Source organism: Cornus florida, unplaced genomic scaffold (genome assembly GCF_030987335.1).
Source record: "Cornus florida cultivar Cherokee Brave unplaced genomic scaffold, ASM3098733v1 CherokeeBrave_3.0.0_Hap2_Chr10, whole genome shotgun sequence".
Taxonomy (NCBI): domain Eukaryota; kingdom Viridiplantae; phylum Streptophyta; class Magnoliopsida; order Cornales; family Cornaceae; genus Cornus; species Cornus florida.
Genome location: NW_026775580.1, coordinates 18,434,784 through 18,456,663, shown reverse-complemented (window position 1 = coordinate 18,456,663; position 21,880 = coordinate 18,434,784). Strand labels below are relative to the sequence as shown.

Genomic DNA, 21,880 nt, shown 5'->3' with positions numbered 1-21,880 from the left:
TTTGGCCTAAAAAATGCTGGGGCTACTTATCAAAGGGCAATGAATTCTATCTTTCATGATATGATTGGCCGATTCATGGAAATTTATATAGATGATGTAGTTGTGAAATCATCGGCCAAGAGACAGCATTTGGAACACTTGAAAAGGGCCTTTGAAAGGATGAGGGTTCACAAATTGAAAATGAACCCTTGAAGTGTGCATTTGGAGTTTCAGCCGGGAATTTCTTGGGGTTCTTGGTACATAAACGAGGTATTGAAGTTGATCAGAACAAGGTCAAAGCTATTATAGATGCTAGGGCCCCAGCCAACAAAAAACAAGTGCAAAGGTTCCTCTGCCAGGTAGGTTTTCTTGGAAGATTTATTTCTAACCATGCTAGCCGAGTGCATGTCTTTTCGACTTTAGTAAAATTAAAGTCACATGAGAAATTTCATTGGGACGAATCCCATCAGAAGGCCTTTGACAAAATAAAAGAGTATTTGGTAAACCCCCCGGTTGTAATGCCTCCAAGAAAGAAGTGGCCGTTAAAGCTTTATTTATCGGCCGCAGAAGAATCAATTGGTAGTATGCTCGCACAAGACAATGAACATGGAAAGGAACAGGCTGTCTACTACCTGAGTAGAGTACTAACTAATGTAAAATGCAGATATTCCTCAATTGAGAAGCTTTGTTTGTCTTTGTACTATTCGGCCATGAAGTTGAGAGTATACATGCGGCCTGTTGATGTTTACATTCTTTGTCAGACTAACGTGATCAAGTATATGCTATCAAGGCCATTGATCACTGGCCGAATAGGTAAGTGGGCTTTGGCTTTGATGGAATTCAATTTTATCTACGTCCCACAAAAATCAGTAAAAGGAAGGGTTCTGGCTGATTTTTTGGCCGATCATCCTTCAACTGATATTGATCCATGGGTTTATGATGAATTGGAGTCATCAGCTATATTCTTAACTCCTTGGATCTTGATGTTTGATGGATCAAGCATGGCTGATGGAGCAGGAGCAGGTATTGTTATTATTTCGCCAGCTGGCAGAAAGGTTTCATTCTCTTTTTTTTTAGATTTTAAATGTTCAAATAATCAGGCCGAATATGAAGTGCTTATAATCGGCCTGGAGATTTTAATTGAAATGGCTGTTAGAGATGTAAAGATTTTTGGAGATTCAAACTTAGTCCTTAGCCAAATTTCTGAAGATTTTAAGTGCCTAAGTTGGCAATTAAGGCCGTTTCATTCTCTGGCCACTTCATTAATTAATCAATTTGATAATGTTCAACTTAAGTTCTGGCTGAGAGGGCAGAATAAGGAGGCCAACAGCATGGCCCAAGCAGCCTCTGGAATAAGAGTACCAACCGGAATAGAAGATCAGTTGATAAAGATAACACGAAGATCTTTGCCATCGGCCGAATTGAGAAATACTATGTTTGATACTTGGACAATTGATGTAGAAGATTTGGCCGACGATGACTGGAGGATACCATTTATAATGTTTCTTCGAAATCCAAACATCAAGGCTGATAGAAGTATTAAAAGAAAAGCGATCAACTTTGTGCTTCTAGATAGGGATCTATACAGAAAAGGGTTAGAAGATGGGCTCCTACTACAATGCATAAGCAAGGAGGAATCACTTCAGGTTATGGCCGAGGTACATGAAGGCAACTGTGGGGCTCACCAAGCTGGGATTAAAATGAGATGGCTGATTCGCAGGTATGGATATTATTGGCCGAGGATAAGAAAAGATTGCATAGATTACTCAAAAGGTTGTCAAGCTTGTCAAAGACACGGGCCGATTCAAAATGTACCAGCAAAAGAATTACAGCCTATAATCAAACTTTGGCCATTCAGAGGTTGGGGCCTTGACCTTATTGGTAAAATTAATCCACCATCAAGCGAAGGCCATCACTGGGTGATTGTTGCCACAGATTATTTTACTAAATGGGTTGAGGCCAAGGCTTGCAAAGCGGTTGATCAGCAAACAGTGATTAATTTCATGGAACAAAACATCATCCACAGATTTGGGATTCCAGAAACACTTGTTTCAGACAATGCAACAGTATTTAGGGCAACTGATGTACTACAATTCGGCCACAACATGAATATTCATATGTCAGCCTCTACGCCATACTATGCTCAAGCAAATGGCCAGGCCAAATCTTCAAACAAAATTTTAATAGAGATCATTGAAAAAATGATCAAAGATAAGCCAAGAAGGTGGCATGAGACTTTGTCTGAAGCTTTATGGGCCTATAGGAACTCAAAAAGAACAGGCACAGGAGTTACACCATACATGTTAACTTATGGTCATGATGCTGTTTTGCCTATGGAGATGAAGGTTAAATCAGCCAGAGTTGCTTTTCAAAATAATCTAACTTCAGCTGATTATACTCAAGCAATGTTGGTAGAATTGGAAGATTTGGATGAAGTTAGAAGGGATGCCTTGGATCATATCATAGCTCACAAGAAGAAGGTGATGAGGATCTACAACAAGAGGGTAAAACCTAAGTCTTTTGCTGAAGAAGATTTGGTTTGGAAAGTTGTTTTGCCAGTGGGTAAAGTCGATAGGAAATATGGGAAGTGGTCCCAAAAATGGGAAGGGCCATACTTAGTCCATCAAGTCTTAAGTGGAGGAGCATATAGGCTAAAGTATTTCAGTGGCCGATTACATGACTATCCCATTAATGGCAAGTACCTCAAGAGGTACGTACCGGCAATCTTTGAAAGGGAAAATTAGTGTTAGCCAGTACTTATGGCTGACCATGTGTACCTTTATGTAATAAAATTCGGCCTATTTTTCTAGGCTGATTTGGCTATTTTAATAAATTTTTTCTTGCTATAAATGTTGATACTTGTTTAGAGTAACAAAAGAGGCCATTTATTCATTGAAGTGTAAAAGATTACATCATTTAAAGATCATACACTAAGATGGCCACAAAAGGAAGCTAATATAAAATAAAAAAAAAAATTCATACGCTTGCAAATTTTTCCTTGAAATCGGCCCAAATAACTAAGGACCGATTGAAGGCCACCATGGCCTGCCTCTTTGACTCTTCCAATTGAGGTAATTCTCCACGAAGATTTGCATGCTCGTGAGCAAGGTCTTGAGCTTCAAACTGCAATGTGGCAGCTTCAGCAGACAAGATGGCCTTACGAGCATGGATCTGGTCGATCTCTTTCTGAAGGACATGTTCTCTTTCCTCAAGGCTGATGAACTCTGTATTCACTCTTTTAAAGGAGGAAGCTTGAATTAACAATTGGTTAGTAAGGGTATCCTTCCTATTTTTACTCTTGTTGAATTGGTTGATTGCTTCATTGGCCTGGAAAATATCATCGGTCAGAGTTGGTAGTTGGCCTTTAAAGGTAGCAATAGTGGCTTGAAGATCAACCGGAAAGTCAGTACTGGCTGAGTGTAGAAAGCACTGCTGTGAGTTCACTTTCAAAATTAGGAAGATCAGCAACATCTCTTTTCAAGATCTCAAGTAAAGATTTTTTGGTCTCTTCTAAGGATTGTATAGGGATATTGGCTGAAGTGACTGGAGTGGCTCCAGAAGATTCACTTTCTTTTTTTTCGGTCACTGAAGCCACCACATCCTTAAAGAAATTGCTCAAGGCCAGTAGAGATGAAGCAGGAGCTTTTTGTGGAGGAAATAAAGGAACAATTTGAGTTTTCTCATACACAACCTGACAAAATGAGGAAAGATTAGATCTTAATTTTTTTTTTTTTTTTGGGATATGAGATAGTCAATACCTTAGATAATTCGGCCATGTCTGTCACTAAGAGTGGCTGATGACTAGTTTCTGGAGGAGGAAATTCTGGCTGAACCGCTGTGCTATCTCCCTGGGATGAAGTTTTAGCAGGAGTGACTTGAACATTGAAGGGCACCTCAATGGGATCATGAAAATCCTTCAGAGGGCTGAAATTTCTAACGGGGCTATAGACCAAGTCAAGAAGAGGAGATTGCTGCAAAAGAGAAGAAATTAAGGACCATATTGATTGGAAAAGTTTGGAAATTTCAAGTACAGTTATCTTTACCTCTTTTCCATCTGAGGAATGATCAGAAGGATTGTCAGCCACATTAATTACGGGATCATCGGCCACGTCTTCTATAGGATGAGGGCTTTCTAGATTTTCTTCTACTTCATGTTTCTTACGTTTGCTCAATCTTGTCTTTTTTAAAGTGCCATGAGCAGTTGATTTCTTTCTTTTACCCTGGAGATGGAAGCTTTATTAAAGTTTGTCTCGGCCAATAATAGTGGTGGCCGAGAATTAGAAATCAATATTGGCCAAGTATTTTAACAATTGGGCTGATATGATTATCTTCGTATGTTAATAAATAAAAACTTTTACCTTTGGAGGAATTGGAGGAACATCAGGGATGATGGCTGATTCAGTTATTGAAGGCTGAGGAGATTGGCTGGAGGAAATTTCATCATCTTGGGGCTCAACGTTTTCTGGATTAGGCGAGGCTGATAAAGTTGCGTAAAAAAAAGGGGGGGGGGGGTAAGAGAAATTCAATTAAAAGTTTTTTTTTTTTTAAAAAAAAAAAAATATATATATATATATATATGCAAGTAAAGGAAGATCGTACCCTTGAGAAGGCTGGCAGTGGCTTTGGCCTTAGCTTTTCTCTCTTTATTGGACCTTGTTGGAGCATCTGCTGGCTGAGAGAAAGGGAGTTTCATAACCGTTTGTTTTTTACCTTTGGGAGGATCTTTTTGAGGCATCTTCTTTGGGGTAACGGCCCGGGAAATTACGAATGCCCCTTCAAAGGCCACAGATATGAACTTGAAAGATTCCAATATTTTAACAACAAGTGACTGGCTATCAGCCGTCCTTGTAGAAGTAATGTAAGAAGACCACCATTGATCAAAACTAGAATCTGAGGCTGGGTTCTTGATGAAGGGTTGGAATTAGAATCCGGCTTGCAGATTTGAGAACCGGGAGGACACGTTCTTTACATAGGAGTCATCTGGAAATACCACACGCCTATGGAAGTTTTTGTTGAAAGAGAAATAAGGGGGCATGGGGATCATTTGAGTCAGACCAAATTGCCTAGCAAGTTGGTTTGGATTGTAGAACTCAACTCCAACATTTGAGTTTACTGTGCCTAGAGGGCCAGTGTTGAAGTGAAGGTCTCTTGAAAGTAAGAAACTAGCCCACATGGCCGAATGCTTATCAGCTGATTTTTTGGTAGACACTCCTTGAGGAGGAGTCAGCCATCGAGGTGCTTGTGAGCAATGAGAAAATGGAAGGAATTGGCTGATAGTCCTCTGTTCACAACCGGAGTAAAAGAAATTGAAGCAATCTCCAAACGAATGGGATTTAGGTACGGCCGATGCGTAACTTACAGAAAGTAATGGGTCATTGGCCGAAGGCCTCACCACAGGTCCGAGCTCAGGAAAGTACACTTGAAGCCAAATTTGAAATAACCAGAGGGGACCACCATAGCGTCCGAAGTTGGAGGTAAGCAAGTCATAAATCCCTCTATATAAATGAGAAAGCACCAAGGGAGCTAGAGCAAGGTGTTTACCTCTTGAAAGGGCAACGGCCACATGAATGAAATCCTCTGTGACTTGAAAGGCCGGTACACATAAAAGAAACTTGTTCAGCCAGGCCAACAAGAAGGCAATATGTTCAGCATCATTCACAGGGACGTGAGGATCCATGGTAGAAGTTAAGTACTTGCCATAAGAGGATTCAGATGACTTGGTTCCAGTTTGCTTTGAAGGGAAGATGAAAGGAGAATCCTCTTCTACCAATAAGGTACTTACATCAATCCGAAAGGGTTTGAGGCTGGTTAGATAGCACACGTCTTGAATGGTTGGAGCCATCATACCACACTTCAAGTGTAAGGAGTTGGTGGTGGTCGACCAATTAAACATGGTTGCTATCATCAAGGCTCTGTCTTGGGCGATGTTAGTTTTACTTAGCTGAATGGCATTATATATGCCACAATCCTTCCATACTTCTCCTTTCACAGCTCCAACCCGGTCGACCCAATTAATCCAAGCGTCATTTGGACTATGCCATGTTCTAAAATGAAAGTATGGCAAACTGCCATTTTCATTAGGAGGGAAGGTTTGAAGGAATGGAAGAACGTCGGCCGAAGGATTGAAAGGTGAGATTGATGAAGGAGCTTCGTCAAGGAAAGCAGGACCTAAGCCTTTGAAGTCAGTACGAAGATCGATAAGGGTATTGAGACAGTATTTGTAAGGAGATAGAGTTTTTAGGGATTTTTCTATGATGTTGCCATGAGTTGAAGGATCGAAAGGTTGAGGGATAGAGGTGGAATCAGTTGATTTAGTTTTCTTAGGAGCCATAGAAGACGTCAGGAACGATTTTGCCGAGAAAGAATTTCAGAGATAGAAAGTTTAAGGGAAGAAGAATGATTTTAGGGATTAGAGGACATCAAGCTAAATACTTGCTGGATGTAATAGCGGATTAGTGTAGTCACCGCTTTAATTGGGAAAGATAACCATTAAAGCAGGTGGTTGGAAAAAAAATTTATTACCAAAATTTGAATTACAATTTTAGGCCGATTCAAATTCCAAACGCTTCGTATCATAAGTGATAAAAGCATTTGAAATTCAGGGGGCATTTGTTGGCACCAAAACTTGGCAACCACCTCAGTGGTGATGTGGACCAGTGATGGGCCGACACCTGTTTAGTATGGTTTCAAGAAAAGTCGGCCAATTGAGAAACAAGAGGAGAAAATCTTGGAATTTAGCCACCTTATCCAATAAGGTTGTTGCTGAAATTTGGTAATTAATATTTGAGTTAATTCAAATATATTATTTTAGTTTGGATAGAAGAGATTTAGTTGGAATGAGATTCCTATGAAGTAGGAATTTCGTTGCAAAGGAATAAGGAATTCAAAGGAGAGGCCGTCACGTGAGGGATAATTTGGGCAAAAGCTATAAATGGTCTTCCAGCCATTTAAGGGAAGTTTTCAGCCTAACTTAAGTAAAGGAGTTGCTAAAAGTTAGCAACTTTCCAGCAACTTTCCAGCAACTTTCCAGCAACTTTTCAGCATATTTCTCGACAACTTGCATTTGACTGGATCAAGGAGAGATTTCAGCAAGGACTTTCCTATTGAAGCAAGAAGAGACGAGACGCAAAAGACTACTGGAACGTGGTTTAGTTTGAGTAATAAAGTGAAGAAAATCAAGGAGCAAAGAGATTTTCTAGCAATTAATTAGGAAAATAAGTTGAGATAGAACTTCTATAAATAGAAGTATTGTATTCCATTCCAAGTCATCCAGCACCACCACAAAACATGCATTTCAACTAAAAATGTTTTCAATTGACTCTACGTCATTTTTCCTATCAATTTCTTTATTTCAATTTAATGGCAATTGATTAGATCATTGTCAACTATTTCGATTTAGCCATTTACTTTCTTTCAATTTCAATTATGCCAATTTTAATTACGTAATTTTAGTTAGGCCTTCAATTCAATGGCAATTGATTAAATTCTTGCCATTGAATCGTAGTGACAATTGATTAAATTCTTGTCATTACTTGGCTGATGGCAATTGATTAAATTCTTGCTATCACGTTTCAGTGGCGATCGATTAAATTCTTGCCATTGTGTTTGGCTGATGGCGATTGATTAAGTTCTCGCCATCACGTTCGGCCGGCGATCGATTAAGTTCTTTCCGCTTGTCTTCACTCGGCCATTCCATTCATTCAAACATTCATCAGCCGTTTCATTTCTTTAGACACTCTAAAAAGTCCTTGCTACGAACAAGGCATAAAAGAACCTTGATGGGAGTTCTTATTAGTCTCTCTCCCACACAATCGCTTGAGAGTCAGCCATCGGAAAAAGGGATAGGCTGGTGTTCAATTACATATTTTGGGTATTTTGTACAAATACTCTGGCACGCCCGCGAAGAGTCCATCGACTGGCGTAGGGAACAAAAACCGCGCGAACACAAGCATGAAGAGATTAATGTTGTAGAAAAATGTCATACCTTAAAAGTGAAGAAATTGAGTTTTTGTGTGAGACCAAAGTTTCAAAAAGTCCATCTTCAACCTTGAAATCAAAGAAAGTTGTTTCAAAATCTTGTTTTAAAAGGGCGTGGAAGCCCAAAGATTGTTTTGACCAACGACCGAAAACGTCTTTTGAGCTTAATTTAGCAAGTTCCTTAAAGAACCATTTGTTGGGTGGAGTTCAAAGAACTTATCACCCCATTGAGGAGGGGATGCATTATAAGATGTCTGATCCAGGCTAAAAGAGCCCAATGTCTTGCTAAAGACATTAAAGACTAGCAAGACATTTCGTAGGGTGTCAAAACCCTATTCCTCCCTCATTTCTATCTTTACTTTCATTTCTTGTGAAGTCTAGATACTTGTTTTTGGTTCATATGCATTGCTAGGAGCTGTGATTAGGACTGCTTGCACTTTTATGTTGAGATTGAGCATTTTGCATGGGTTCGATCGATCTCCAAGGAGGATTCGATCGAACTTCGACTTGTATCCAACACTTAAAAATTTTTTTACCTACATTCAACCTGCATCCAAATCACCTCTCTGTCCCATCGATTGAATTTGTTCTCAGATTGATCATAAGCCCTTAGATTGATCCAAACTTCAGGTTCGATCGATCTTGAGCTCCAACACTTAGAAAATTTTCTGAACCCAAAAACCTGCATATTTTTAGCTCTCTGTCAGATCGATCAAACATTTTGTTCAGATCAATCTCTATTCTTCATCTCACTATCTTTGACTTTGTTTTGACTTTTTATTTTTTTAAAAAAAATCCAAAAATATTTTGAAATTTTCAATTTTTAGTTTTTAATTTTTCTATTTTTTTTTAAAGATCTTAAAAATTTCAAAAATTTTTAGAAGGAGAGATCATTTCAGTTCGATCGATCTGAGGTTTCAGTTCGATCGATCGAACTGGTTAGGGGATTTTTTTTTTTTAAATAGAACCAAGGGTTTGTAGATCGATTCCAAAGATCGATCTAACCATTTCAAAGCCCTAACCCTCTCATCGCCGCTGCACCCATCCACTTTCCCATCTCCGGTGAGACCTCTGGCGAGCTTCATCTCATCCCGAATCTCTCTCTCCTCTCGGACCTTCATCTCATCTCATCCTTTGATTTGGGTAAGTTCTGAATCTCATCTTGTATTTCAAGCTTCGATTTGCTTCATATATGTTTTCCATGTTAGATCCATGATGTTTTAATGATGATGATTGCAATATCTGAAAGTTTGAAGATTTTTGTTTATATATGTATATATGTGTATATATGATCGTATATATAGTTGCAATTTGTTTTGATTTTTGGGAGTATGAACTTCCTTAAGTGAATAGGATTGATGCTATGTTATGTTGATAGGCCCATGACTTTGTTCGTGAAGGCCCCGTGTCATCCATGTCACAGATCTGTGACTGTTCATGTTCTTTGCATAGTTCGATTGATCGAACATATTTCTCAGATCGATCTAGTGAGATCGATCGAACTTAGTTTCTTAATTTCTCAGATCAATCATGTGAGATCGATCTCATATTTTTTGTGATCGATCGAACTTCATAGATTTCATGTACACATTCCATGCATCTTATCTTGTGTCCATGCTATCTCATTCATGCCCAATGCTTGTGATTTTCCACATTGGATGCATTTTACACTTATACTGCTTAGCATGTTCACATCCTGTCACTTCCATAGATTCATGTCATTTATCTGTTTTGTCTATCTTACTTGACATACATGATTATATTTTGTGCTTTAAATTCTTTATTCTGGCATTGACTCCCCTTGCAAGTTTTCAATTATTTTATATGCCATGGCTCGGGTCAAGACTGTAGCTCGCGGACACTATCACCGCAGGGGCAGGCAGAGTTTGGATGACGAGGCCAGTCTATCTCATGCCCAGGACCCCATACAGGAGGAGCCAGCGGAGCCCATACAGTTTCCCCATTCTGACAGTAGATTACACTCTGATGCTGGCACATCTCCTTCACACGGTGACGCTGAGGCTGAGCATATACCATCTCCACCACTACAGCCAACTCAGCTAGACCAGGAGTTAGACCAACCATTACGCAGATACTCATGCCTTCCAGTGGCACACGAGTCAATCTTCGACACAGACTTCTTTTCCAAATCGGTACTTACCCGATCAGCATATGATGATATACTATGAAGGGGCCTTGCAGCCATTCTTGCCCCTGTCACATACCCGGTGTACCCGAGGCTAGTACGGATGTTTTTCTAGAACCTCCGGCCTGCCCCGCATAACACGGCGGAGCTGAGGACCTCTATTTATAGCCATTTGATTTCTATCACTGTGGACACATTATCCAGATCGTGCCATTATCCACATGACTGCCCTCCAGAGCTACAGGAGACATATCCCAGGCTATACCGGCCTTCATATGCAGCTATGGCAGTTTTCCTTATAGGACATTACGCCAATGGCGAGACCTTCGCCACCCGCACCTATTTGCCAGATCACTTGTGGTTCTTTGAATCAGTCTTATTCTGTAACGTCTTCATGGCCGACCATAAGATTTAGCGGAGAGGCAACTACTTGACAGCTCTGTACGCTTTCTATACAGGGCATTGGCTATCTATCCCTGCGCTCATCTAGAGCATGATGAGGAAGCTCTATGATGATCACATTAGCAAGGAACGGCCCAAAAGGGCTAAGTTTCTCCCATTTGGCCACCTCATCACCTAGATCTTGCTAGACCAGCACTATCCTTTCCATCCACAGGAGCGCCCTGAGAGAGGATCCTCTTCCTTCAAGAAGAAGGACTAGGATAAGAGCTACAATGCTATTATCAAAAGATTATAAGATGACGCAGTAAAGACGACAGAGGATTTAGAGGCAGAAGAGATAGCAGCAGCAGTAGACCCGGCAATGGACGACATACCAGTCGATCCGACTGCTGTACATATGGGCATCGATTTGGAGCAGCCTGTAGAGGACGCAAAGCAGCACTCTCCAGTTGGGTCACCCATTCATGATGAGGAGCAGGCTTAGGATCATTATTCTTCCGATCCTGCGACAGCTGAGGCTCCAGCCCAGACACCCAGCTTTGGAGAGTGACTCCAGGCTTTGGAGGATGCTGTAATATCCATCCGTGCGGATAAGGTCTCTCTCCGAGAGGATGCTATCTCCATTAGAGTTGATATTGCTACCCTCCCTACAAATGTCATGACCGCATTCAGAAATCTATCCAGAGACATCTGCGAAGCGCGACCTGCCCGTCCTACCTCTTCTTCCTGATCTCTCTATCTCTTTCCTCCTCCACTTGATCTCTCATATATCTGTCATATCAACATGTTTTTTATACTGTTATACTATTTTTGCAGCCGTGTCTGTCGGCTCTGATACTGGATGTACTATACTTTATTTTTATTTATATATGTTTTCTGTATGGATGTCATATTTTCATATTCTTATTGCTATCTGTTTGACTCCATCAGGTGCATCCCAGTGACTTCAGTGAGAGAGAGTACTGCCCAAAATTTTCAGGACTACCCTTTTACCTCTCTCTAATTTTCAGTTGCTATCCCATTTACACTTGCATGTCCACTATGCACTGTTATTATCCCTTTTGTTATCGGGTGTTTTTCAGGTAAAGAAGCCATATTGTGGGATGCACAACAATCTTAGACTTGCTAGACTACTTGGAGCATTTTTGTTATGTTAGAATATGCACTTGTTAGCATACCACACTTTGTTTTGGTTATTATGTTAGAAACTTGTATTTATTGTTTAAGACATGTAATGTGCACTTAAGTGCACCTTTTGATACTCTTTGGATGTGTGTGTAATGAGGCTAAGGGCCAAACATGTTTAACTTAACACTTGTAGTCATTTGGTACCATCCTTTGCTTTAAAAATGTTTTTAAACCAACCTTGAAGGTTTGGCATATGAAATTCTTGTAATGGACATGTATAAGGCTATAAGTGGTTGTAATACATTCATTTAGTCATTCCAAGGTTGTTGGCATGTTCACATACTCAAAATCTCATTGAAAATCAGTTTTAAACACTCATTTTTGAACCAAATCATCATAGGATTCAAAGCATGGGTTGAACCCTTAACACCTTTGGCATATAGCAGGCCTTATAATAGCTTTTCGAGGTGTTTCGATCGACCAAAACTCCATTTTGGTCGACTGATGGCAATTGGATTTGCCTTTGCACAGTAATTCATCATTCCAGTAGCCAATTCTACTGTTTAAGGCCTATTTTGGTCGATTGAACCTTTATTTCGGTCTACCGAAATAACTAGCACTTAGATGTAGGTTTTTAGCACATTTTTTGGTCATTCTGGTCAATCGAAGCTCCATTTCGGTCGACCTAAATAGCTTTCATATGCACAGCTTCCAGATTATGTTTTAGCATTGATCTGCCAACTTCAAAGGGTCATAACTTCTTTGTTTCTAAATTAAATAGGGTGATTCTCAAGCCTAAACTCAAGGATTTTGAGTCAGCTTTCCAATGGTACCAATTTCATTCTCAGATTCCAAACACGGTGAGAGATATGTATGTTTTAGTGAAATAGTGTCAGTTTTCACTTAAACCGGGAAAGGGCATTTTGTGGGAATTCTTATCCAAAGTTCTTAGAACCTTTTAGAATGTTAGGGAATGATTAAATTAGGTTATATTCACCTTGTTTGACTTGTTTAGAGTTAATTTTCTCCCTTTAATTGTGAATTGACCATTTTGCCCTTATTTAACGGATTTAGCCCGTTTTAAATCTAGTTTCCCCTTTTGCTCTCTTTTGCTTCCATGACCACATGGAATGTCACATTTATGTCTTAGAGATGATTTATATCTCAAATGACTATGGTTTCATCTTTTGCTTTCGCATCTGGATCCGTTAACGGGTCAATCCTCGGTTCATCACTGACGTACCGGCTGAATAAAACTCGGGTCACGACAAGTGGTATCAGAGCACCTAGGTTCGAAAACCTTAGGAACACAAGTTTTGGGTGCATATCATGTTTTTGTTGGTGTACTTTGATTTTATTCATATGCCTTGATAACATGTTTTAGTATTATAACATGTTTACATGCTTAGTTTGATAACATGTCTATGTGCTTATGTGCTTAAGTACCTAGAAGATTTTAGCATCTGTTTAGCATGTTGTATATGCTTACCTACTTTAGCATAACTGATGAGCACTGAAAAGTGCTCATTTAAACCCGTTAAGCTTAAGCATTCTAGTACATTTATCTATCTTACGTTGCCGTTTTAGACTTATTACGTGTTATTTATATTTTCAGGCACTAATCCCAAAATTGAGCTAACTTAGCCAAATAAGAGCATAATTGAAGCAATCCTGAGATAAACCAAAGGAGGGAGCAAAGTGGAGAAAGAAAGGAGCAAAAAGGAATCAAGTTTTGCAGCTGAAAAGTTCGATCGATCCAACTTAGAGTTCGATCGATCGAACATCTATGATCAATCACAGTACTTCTCGATAGATCCAACCTTGGCCTTTACTGAAATTCCAAGTTCGATCGATCGAACATCACCTTCGATCGATCGAACCCTATTTTGTCATATTCAAATGATTGATCTTATCCATAGCTGTACGACTACCAACCACTTTTGTCTTTTTCCCCATAAATATCTTGAAAATATCCCAGCCTTGTCATTATCCGGAGGAGTCAAACCACTTCGATCGATCCAAGATGCAGTTCGATCGATCGAACCCATTTTCGATCGATCCAAGTTAAGGTTCGATCGATCGAACTTCCTCCAGCGAGAAAAAGTTAAAGTCCAGCTCATTTATTCCGTCCTTCATCCAATCATTAGAGAATATCCCTTGCACGACCACAGCTCATCATGGGGTGTATTTGACCTAACTATATAAGGAATATGATACACTTTTTGAGTAAGTCTCTTGTCACACATTGAAAATCATCTTGGAGGCTACTCTTGGAGAGGAAGAAGGGAGGAAGCTAGAGCAACCATTGGAGGAGATCTTCACCAACAAGGAGCAGCCATGGAGTTAGCCCTTGAGGGTTGGATCATCACTACCATGAGTGGCTAGACATCCTCTTGGGGCTAGAGTTAGCCCCAAGCATGCTTTCTATACTCTAATCTTGTGTATTATTGAGGGATTAGTGTTGTATGATACATCTTGATATTCATGTATATATAAATCTTGATTATTTCATGGTTTGTATGGTTTAATGCTTCCAATTGACTATTCTATTCTATCCATATGTCTATGTATGCTAGAGTAGGATATTCATGTGCTTATCCCTAGATTTAGTGTTTTTGATGCATGTCTATGTGTATTCATGCTATAGATCTAGAGATTATCAAGATGATATGCTTAATGAATGCTATTTTGGTTCATTTGATGGTTTATGCCTATTCTTGATGGTTTGTGCCTCTCCCCTAGTCTAGATAGCTTTATTTTCATGCTAGTAGTGTAGATTTAGTGTAGTGGTAGTGTAATGTTAGATGGGAGGACAATCTACTTTTGATGTTTGATGTTCCATGCTTGTGAGTCCAAATGGCATATTCCTCTAATATTGTGTTGTATGTGGATTATGAGCTTAATGAAGGATTAATGACTTGTTTTGATCTATTGTGTTATCCCCATGTTGTCTAGACAATATATGCTCTATTGTTTAGATATATTGTGCTCTTCACATGATGTTTAGACAATACTTGCTTGATTTTTCATCCTTGCCAATTGAATCAACCTAATGCATACACACCCTTATCATATTGCAACACATTCATTACCCTCAATTGATCACTTGTTAGTAGTATAGAAAAGTATTGCTTGGTGGTGATCTCTACACCCCAAGACCTCTCTCTCTCTTGTTTACTTCATATTATTTTATTTAGTTAAATTCAATTTAGCTTAATCAACCAACCAATCAATTGTGTGATCCCTCGACCTACTAACCCTAATTACCATAGTTTCACAATTCGATACACCATCAAATCCCTTGGGACGATCCCTACTCACCCTATCTATATTTTATATAGAGAAAGGTAGTAGTGGCTTTCTATAAATGTAAAACTTGGCGACCTCCTAAATTCTCACACAACTTTCAAGCTTTGTTGGTTGTGGCGACTCCATCAAGGAAACCAACAAGTTTTTGGCGCCGTTGCCGGGGATTAACAGTTTTGTTGGAATTAAACTAGACAATAGTGTTCATTAGATTGCTTCTATTTTTATTTTATTTTCCATTGTATATTCTTTTCTCTTGATTCTCATTATTATTTGTTCAATTAGGTACTTGACTACAAGGAAGGCGAACTTTGGAACTTAAAGCAATCATTGGAGCTTAAAAGCTAAATTTGGAGTTGAAGTGCTAAAAGACCATTGTGAGCAATTCTTGGAACTCTTGTATTTTAATTGTTTCACTTCTTTGCATGCTTGTGATAGCCCTTATTGAGGCTTATTTCATTGCTAAATTTTAAGTCCAAGCATAGGCCTTTGTTGAGGCATTATTTGTTACATTTGGATTTTAAATGTGAATGGAGGAATTGTTTGATCCAAGTTTGTGGGGGAATTACATCCCTTCACCTTATGCTCCTCCATCATGTTTTAATCCTTATGAGATTGAGTCCAATTCATTTCATGCATCATCTTATTATGGACTTGATCACTCATTTAATCCTTCTTATGACTATTGCCCTCCACCACCATTTTATGATGAATCAATTCCACCACCTTCTAAGTACTCACCCGGATTTGAAGAAAAAGTGTTAGCTTTACTTGATGTGCATATTTCACACACTTCACTTATTAATTCTCATTCTCAAACTTTAGCCAACTTAGAAGCTCAAGTTGAGCAAATTACAAATACTCTTTCTCATCAAGAGGAGGAGGAAGAGGCAAATGAAAAAATGGCAAGAACTTCAATGTATATAGATGAGGATGATGAGAGTGAGGAGAATGAAACAAGTGAGCTAATGCCTAGCACTCTATCTTGTATAGAGGAGGAAGTGGCAAGTGAGTTAGTGGCTAATCCAATAGAACATAACATGATTAATGAGGACTTTCCTTGTTTTGATTATGATTTTATCTCGGAGATGGCTACTCTAGAGAGTGAGGAGATGTTGACCATACTTGAGGTAAGAGAGAAGGAGGAGGAACTTGTTGAAGAGGGCCTTCTTTCTATTATCTCTAATGACCCTCTTGAGGAGTGTCTTTTGGAAATGTATAAAAATTGTGGTTTTGACTTTAAAAGCTCTAAAAATGAAATAAACTCTCTAATGAACTCCTTAGCTTACTTAGAAGGTGAGGAAATGGTAATTTATGAGGAGGAGAAGAGGGATGAAAAGAGGGTGTTTCTTATTAATCCAAATGAGTCTTTGAAAGACAATGCCTCACCAATTATCAATATGGATGATCATTTGAATGTATTTCAAGAACACAACAAAGAGGCAAGCCTAACCATGATTCATTTTGTTTTCAAGACCGTGGATGAAAGGAACAATATCATCTCTTTTATTTCTTTTCAAGTCATTCTTTTGGATGATGATTTTATTGTCATAAGTGGGATATTAAATGAGAAAAGTGAAAAGAGGGTCAATAAGGATGTTTCATATCCAGTTTTTGAATCATTTGATTAGTGAGTTGACCTAACGTCTTGCTAGAGACGTTAAACACTAGTATTCGTAGAGTTTCACAACTCTATTCCTCCCTCATTTCTTTTTATTTTTCATTCTTGTGTACATTCTTCCATCTATTTTTCAAATTTTCATTCTTGTTACCATCATTGGGGCTTAGCATAGGATTTTCTGCACTTTCAGTTCAAAATTAGGCATTTGGTGCCAGTTCGATCGATCACAAGATCACCTTCGATCGATTGAATTGTTCTTCGATCGATCCAACATGTGGTTCGATCGATCATGAGTCCCAACACTTAGAAAAATTTTGGACCTGCATCCAAATTCCAAAATGCGTGCTCTCAGGATCTCCAAATTTTTGAAAGTTCGATCGATCGTAAACCATTTCGATCGATCGAACTATCTTTCGATCGATCCAACATGTGGTTCGATTGATCATGAGTCCCAACACTTAGAAAAATTTTCAGGCCTCATCCATTTTTCAAAAATGTATGCTCTCGGTATCTCCAAAATTTTACATGTTCGATCGATCGAATTTCTTCTCGGATCGATCACAACTATGTTCGATCGATCGAACTTCATCTTCGATCGATCACAGCTTTGCCCCTTTGACCCTTTGACTTTTTGACTTTTTCCTATTTCTATTTTTATTTTATTTTATTTTATTTTTTTATTTATTTTCTTTTATTTTATTTAGTTACTTCTATCTTGGTATTAAAAATAAAAAATATATATATATAAAAAAATAATAATAATAATATTTATTTTCTTTTATTTTATTTCCTTTTATCTTATTTCCAAAAATTCAAAAAAATATTTTGTTTAACTTTAATTTTTAATTTCGAAAAAAAAAAAAAAAAAAATGAAAAACAAAAAGTAAGAAAATTTTGTATATACTTGCATTGTACATATTCTTTCCATTTTTTTTTTTTTTTTTTTTTTTTTGCATTGTACATGTTCCTTTTCATTTCTTGCATTGCACATATTGTTTTTCATTTCTTACATTGAATATATTCTTTCATTACATTTTGCCTTATGTAATTTTCTTTTTATATTTTGTTCATGCATTTTATTCTTTGTTTTTCTTGCATTTTGTACATACTTGCTTTCATTAAATGAAAAATATAAAAAGATTCATCATTGTGCCCTTATGTGTAGTCATGCATACTTTATACTTTAGTTAGGGCTTGATCTTATATCTCTCTTGCATCATGTGTTACATTGCCTTAGAATGCTTGATTTGATTATTCTTATCCCATTTGATATTTGATGTGAGTTTGCTAGCGTGGTTATTCAAGTAGGTTGTTGATTCCAAGTTTGGGGGAGACGTCTTTCGAATTGGATCATTACCGGGCTTCATGTCTACACCACCACGGTATACTCTTTCCACTTTTTTTTTCCATTGTTCTCATTGCACATTGAGGACAATGTGCGGTTTAAGTTTGGGGGTAAGGTGTCTTGTTGCATTCTACTTAAGATTTGAGCTTTAAATGCATGATTGAGATTTGAGATTGATGTTAGCTATGATTTTGATCTTTTGAGGACTATATTGCTTAAAATTTAAAAATTGCTTGACTTGAAAGTCCAATACTCCTTGTATGCCTTGAGGATGCCATTTAGGAGTAAATTTTTCAAAAGATTGATATCTTGCTTGCATTTGTGGTCCACATCATCCTGAATTTGTGATTATTTTGAGATTCATTCTAGGATTCTACACTAGCACCGGTGCACACTAGCATTCATTTGTGGGGTACATGCTTTGTTGATTATTGAATTGGTTATATCCGAATTGGGCTAGTAGTGCATTGAAAGCTTTCATTCTTGATAAAGGTGGATAACAACCCCTTTTCATTGAGTAGCCAGGATTCTTGCCTCATTAAGCAGTGAACTTCTCGTGCCGAAAGGTGGAGGGCCCAAACTCTAGGTTAATAATTGATTAAAAAAAACAAAAGAAAAAAAAAAAAGAGAAAAAGTTACAAAAGTAATAAAAGTGAGGACTTCTCCCAAAAGGTGAGAAGTAGGAAATGATTAGATGGTTGTTGTCTTGATTTGTAGCCTAGTTGATTTGAGTTTGTAAGTCCGTAGGGGTGTCTTAACACCTAATGCCCTAAAGCCATCTGGTTTGGGAGTCATTGACCTAACGCTCGCTACATGAATCTTCTAGAAAGCTTAAGAGATCAACACATTGCACAATATTTCCATCTTTGATCCTCAATAAAAAATAAAAAAAAATAAAAAATAAAAAAAAAAGAAGAAGAAAAAGAGTGAAAAGAATAAGCGCACCTAGAACAATAAAGCTTTAATAAAAGGTCCACTCTCTTATCTTGATAATCGGTACTAGATTTGTGTGCTAGTTTGAGGGTAAGTATGTGATTACTTCTCTAGTTGGCTAAGATAGCAACACACTTGATGCCGGACCTCTCACATGGATTCTAGACTTGTTTCGATTTTTATGATCATTTTCTTGATATGTGGAGGACCATACTTGCTTGCTTGATATTGAAATTTTGGGAGATTGCTTAGAAACGGTTGAAAATTTGCATACTTGAGGTAGTTTTCTCCCAATGCTTGTTTGCAATATTGGTGCCTCTTTTGAAAGAATGAGCTTAATGTTTGTGGGTACCATTTCTGGAAACCCTCACAAGACTTTACTCGTCCACTAGGGGTAACCTAGGGGTTTAAAAGGCTTGTTGCATATGCTAAATGCAATCGTGTTCCCTACGAAAATGGTGTTATCATTTTACTTGCTTTCCAGTTTATACTTGTATAGTTGTTTATTTCATTCCTTTACTTCTTAGTTCATTGCTAGGGACTAGCAATATTTAAGTTTGGGGGTGTGATGAGCACTGAAAAGTGCGCATTTAAACCCGTTCAGCTTAAGCATTCTAGTACCTTTATCTATCTTACTTTGCCGTTTTAGACTTATTACGTGTTATTTATATTTTCAGGCACTAATCCCAAAATTGAGCTAACTCAGCCAAATAAAAGCTTAATTGAAGCAATCCTGAGATAAACCAAAGAAGGGAGCAAAGTGGAGAAAGAAAGGAGCAAAAAGGAATCAAGTTTTGCAGCTAAAAAGTTTGATCGATCCAACTTAGAGTTCGATCGATCGAACATCTATGATCGATCACAGTACTTCTCGATAGATCCAACCTTGGCCATTGCTGAAATTCCAAGTTCGATTGATCGAACATCACCTTCAATCGATCGAACCCTATTTTGTCCTATTTAAATGATTGATCTTATCCACAACTGTACGCCTACCAACCACTTTTGTCTTTTTCCCCATAAATATCTTGAAAATATCCCAGCCTTGTCATTATCCGGAGGAGTCAGACCACTTCGATCGATCCAAGATGCAGTTCGATCGATCGAACCCATTTTCGATCAATCTAAGTTAAGGTTCGATCGATCGAACTTCCTCCAGTGAGAAAAAGTTAAAGTCCAGCTCATTTATTCCGTCCTTCATCCAATCATTGGAGAATATGTCTTGCACGACCACAGCTCATCATGGGGTGTATTTGACCTACCTATATAAGGAATATGATACACTTTTTGAGTAAGTCTCTTATCACACATTGAAAATCATCTTGGAGGCTATTCTTGGAGAGGAAGAAGGGAGGAAGTTAGAGCAACCATTGGAGGAGATCTTCACCAACAAGGAGCAGCCATGGAGTTAGCCCTTGAGGGTTGGATCATCACTACTATGAGTGGCTAGACATCCTCTTGGGGCTAGAGTTAGCCCCAAGCATGCTTTCTATACTCTAATCTTGTGTATTATTGAGGGATTAGTGTTATATGATACATCTTGATATTCATGTATATATAAATCTTGATTAGTTCATGGTTTGTATGGTTTAATGCTTCCAATTGACTATTCTATTCTATCCATATGTCTATGTATGCTAGAGTAGGATATTCATGTGCTTATCCCTAGATTTAGTGTTTTTGATGCATGTCTATGTGTGTTGATGCTATAGATCTAGAGATTATCAAGATGATATGCTTAATGAATACTATTTTGGTTCATTTGATGGTTTATGCCTATTCTTGATGGTTTGTGCCTCTCCCCTAGTCTAGATAGCTTTATTTTCATGCTAGTAGTGTAGATTTAGTGTAGTGGTAGTGTAATGTTAGATGGGAGGACAATCTACTCTTGATGTTTGATGTTCCATGCTTGTGAGTCCAAATGGCATATTCCTCTAATATTGTGTTGTATGTGGATTGTGAGCTTAATGAAGGATTAATGACTTGTTTTGAGCTATTGTGCTATCCCCATGTTGTCTAGACAATATATGCTCTATTGTTTAGATATATTATGCTCTTCACATGATGTTTAGACAATACTTGCTTGATTTGTCATCCTTGCCAATTGAATCAACCTAATGCATACACACCCTTATCATATTGCAACACATTCATTACCCTCAATTGATCACTTGTTAGTAGTATAGAAAAGTATTGCTTTGTGGTGATCTCTACACCCCAAGACCTCTCTCTCTCTTGTTTACTTCATATTATTTTATTTAGTTGAATTCAATTTAGCTTAATCAACCAACCAATCAATTGTGTGATCACTCGACCTACTAACCCTAATTACCATAGTTTCACAATTCGATACACCATCAAATCCCTTGGGACGATCCCTACTCGCCCTATCTATATTTTATATAGAGAAAGGTAGTAGTGGCTTTCTATAAATGTAAAACTTGGCCACCTCCTAAATTCTCACACAACTTTCAAGCTTTGTTGGTTGTGTCGACTCCATCAAGGAAACCAACAATGACTGTATGTCATATACATTCACATGCTTCCTGTTTCGTGCGTTCATAACGTGAGTTGCACTCAGTCATAATATCTTGTGTTATTTTTTACCTCTTTCTTCTCGTGCATTTAGTATCATGGTTGTCACGCGTGGAGAGTCTTCGCGTCAGGGCGTTGAGGAACAGGTGGATGACACCGAGTTTACGAGGGGTCCGGGAAGGCCTAGGATTCCAGTTCGTGGCACGGTTCCTAATCTACCACGAGCGCCAACTTCAGGGAGTGGCTCTGGGGATGTGAGAATCTATTCAGCAGATGTTTCATCAGCATACTGCAGGGATGCAAATCCTGGTACTGGCACCAGCACCGGCACCAGTTGCTAATGGGGTATTGGATTACTTCATGAAGTTACAGAGGGTTAAGATCGACTAGTTTGCTGGGAGTATGGATCCGCTTGCTTCAGAGGCATGGCTAGATCTCATGGTACACAAGCTTGATAGCATGGCAGTGCCTACAGACCTATTGAGGATCTCCTTAACAGCCTCTATGTTCA

General features: G+C 38.4%; 1 protein-coding gene across 1 annotated transcript; it reads left to right on the top strand.

The window, feature by feature from the left end:
- The first annotated feature begins 497 nt into the window (after positions 1-497).
- Positions 498-2,723, top strand: LOC132277412 (uncharacterized). The gene is made up of 2 exons (XM_059779273.1): positions 498-2,098; positions 2,243-2,723. The coding sequence occupies exons 1-2, from the start codon at positions 498-500 to the stop codon at positions 2,721-2,723; spliced, it is 2,082 nt and encodes a 693-aa protein (XP_059635256.1).
- Positions 2,724-21,880: the final 19,157 nt, after the last annotated feature.

Coding starts and splice junctions, on each gene's coding strand:
- LOC132277412 (XM_059779273.1), top strand. CDS start 498: ATGCCTCCAAGAAAGAAGTGGCCGTTAAAGCTTTATTTATCGGCCGCA. Junction 2,099..2,242: donor CACAACATGAATATTCATAT/GTCAGCCTCTAC, acceptor ATGGGCCTATAG/GAACTCAAAAAGAACAGGCA.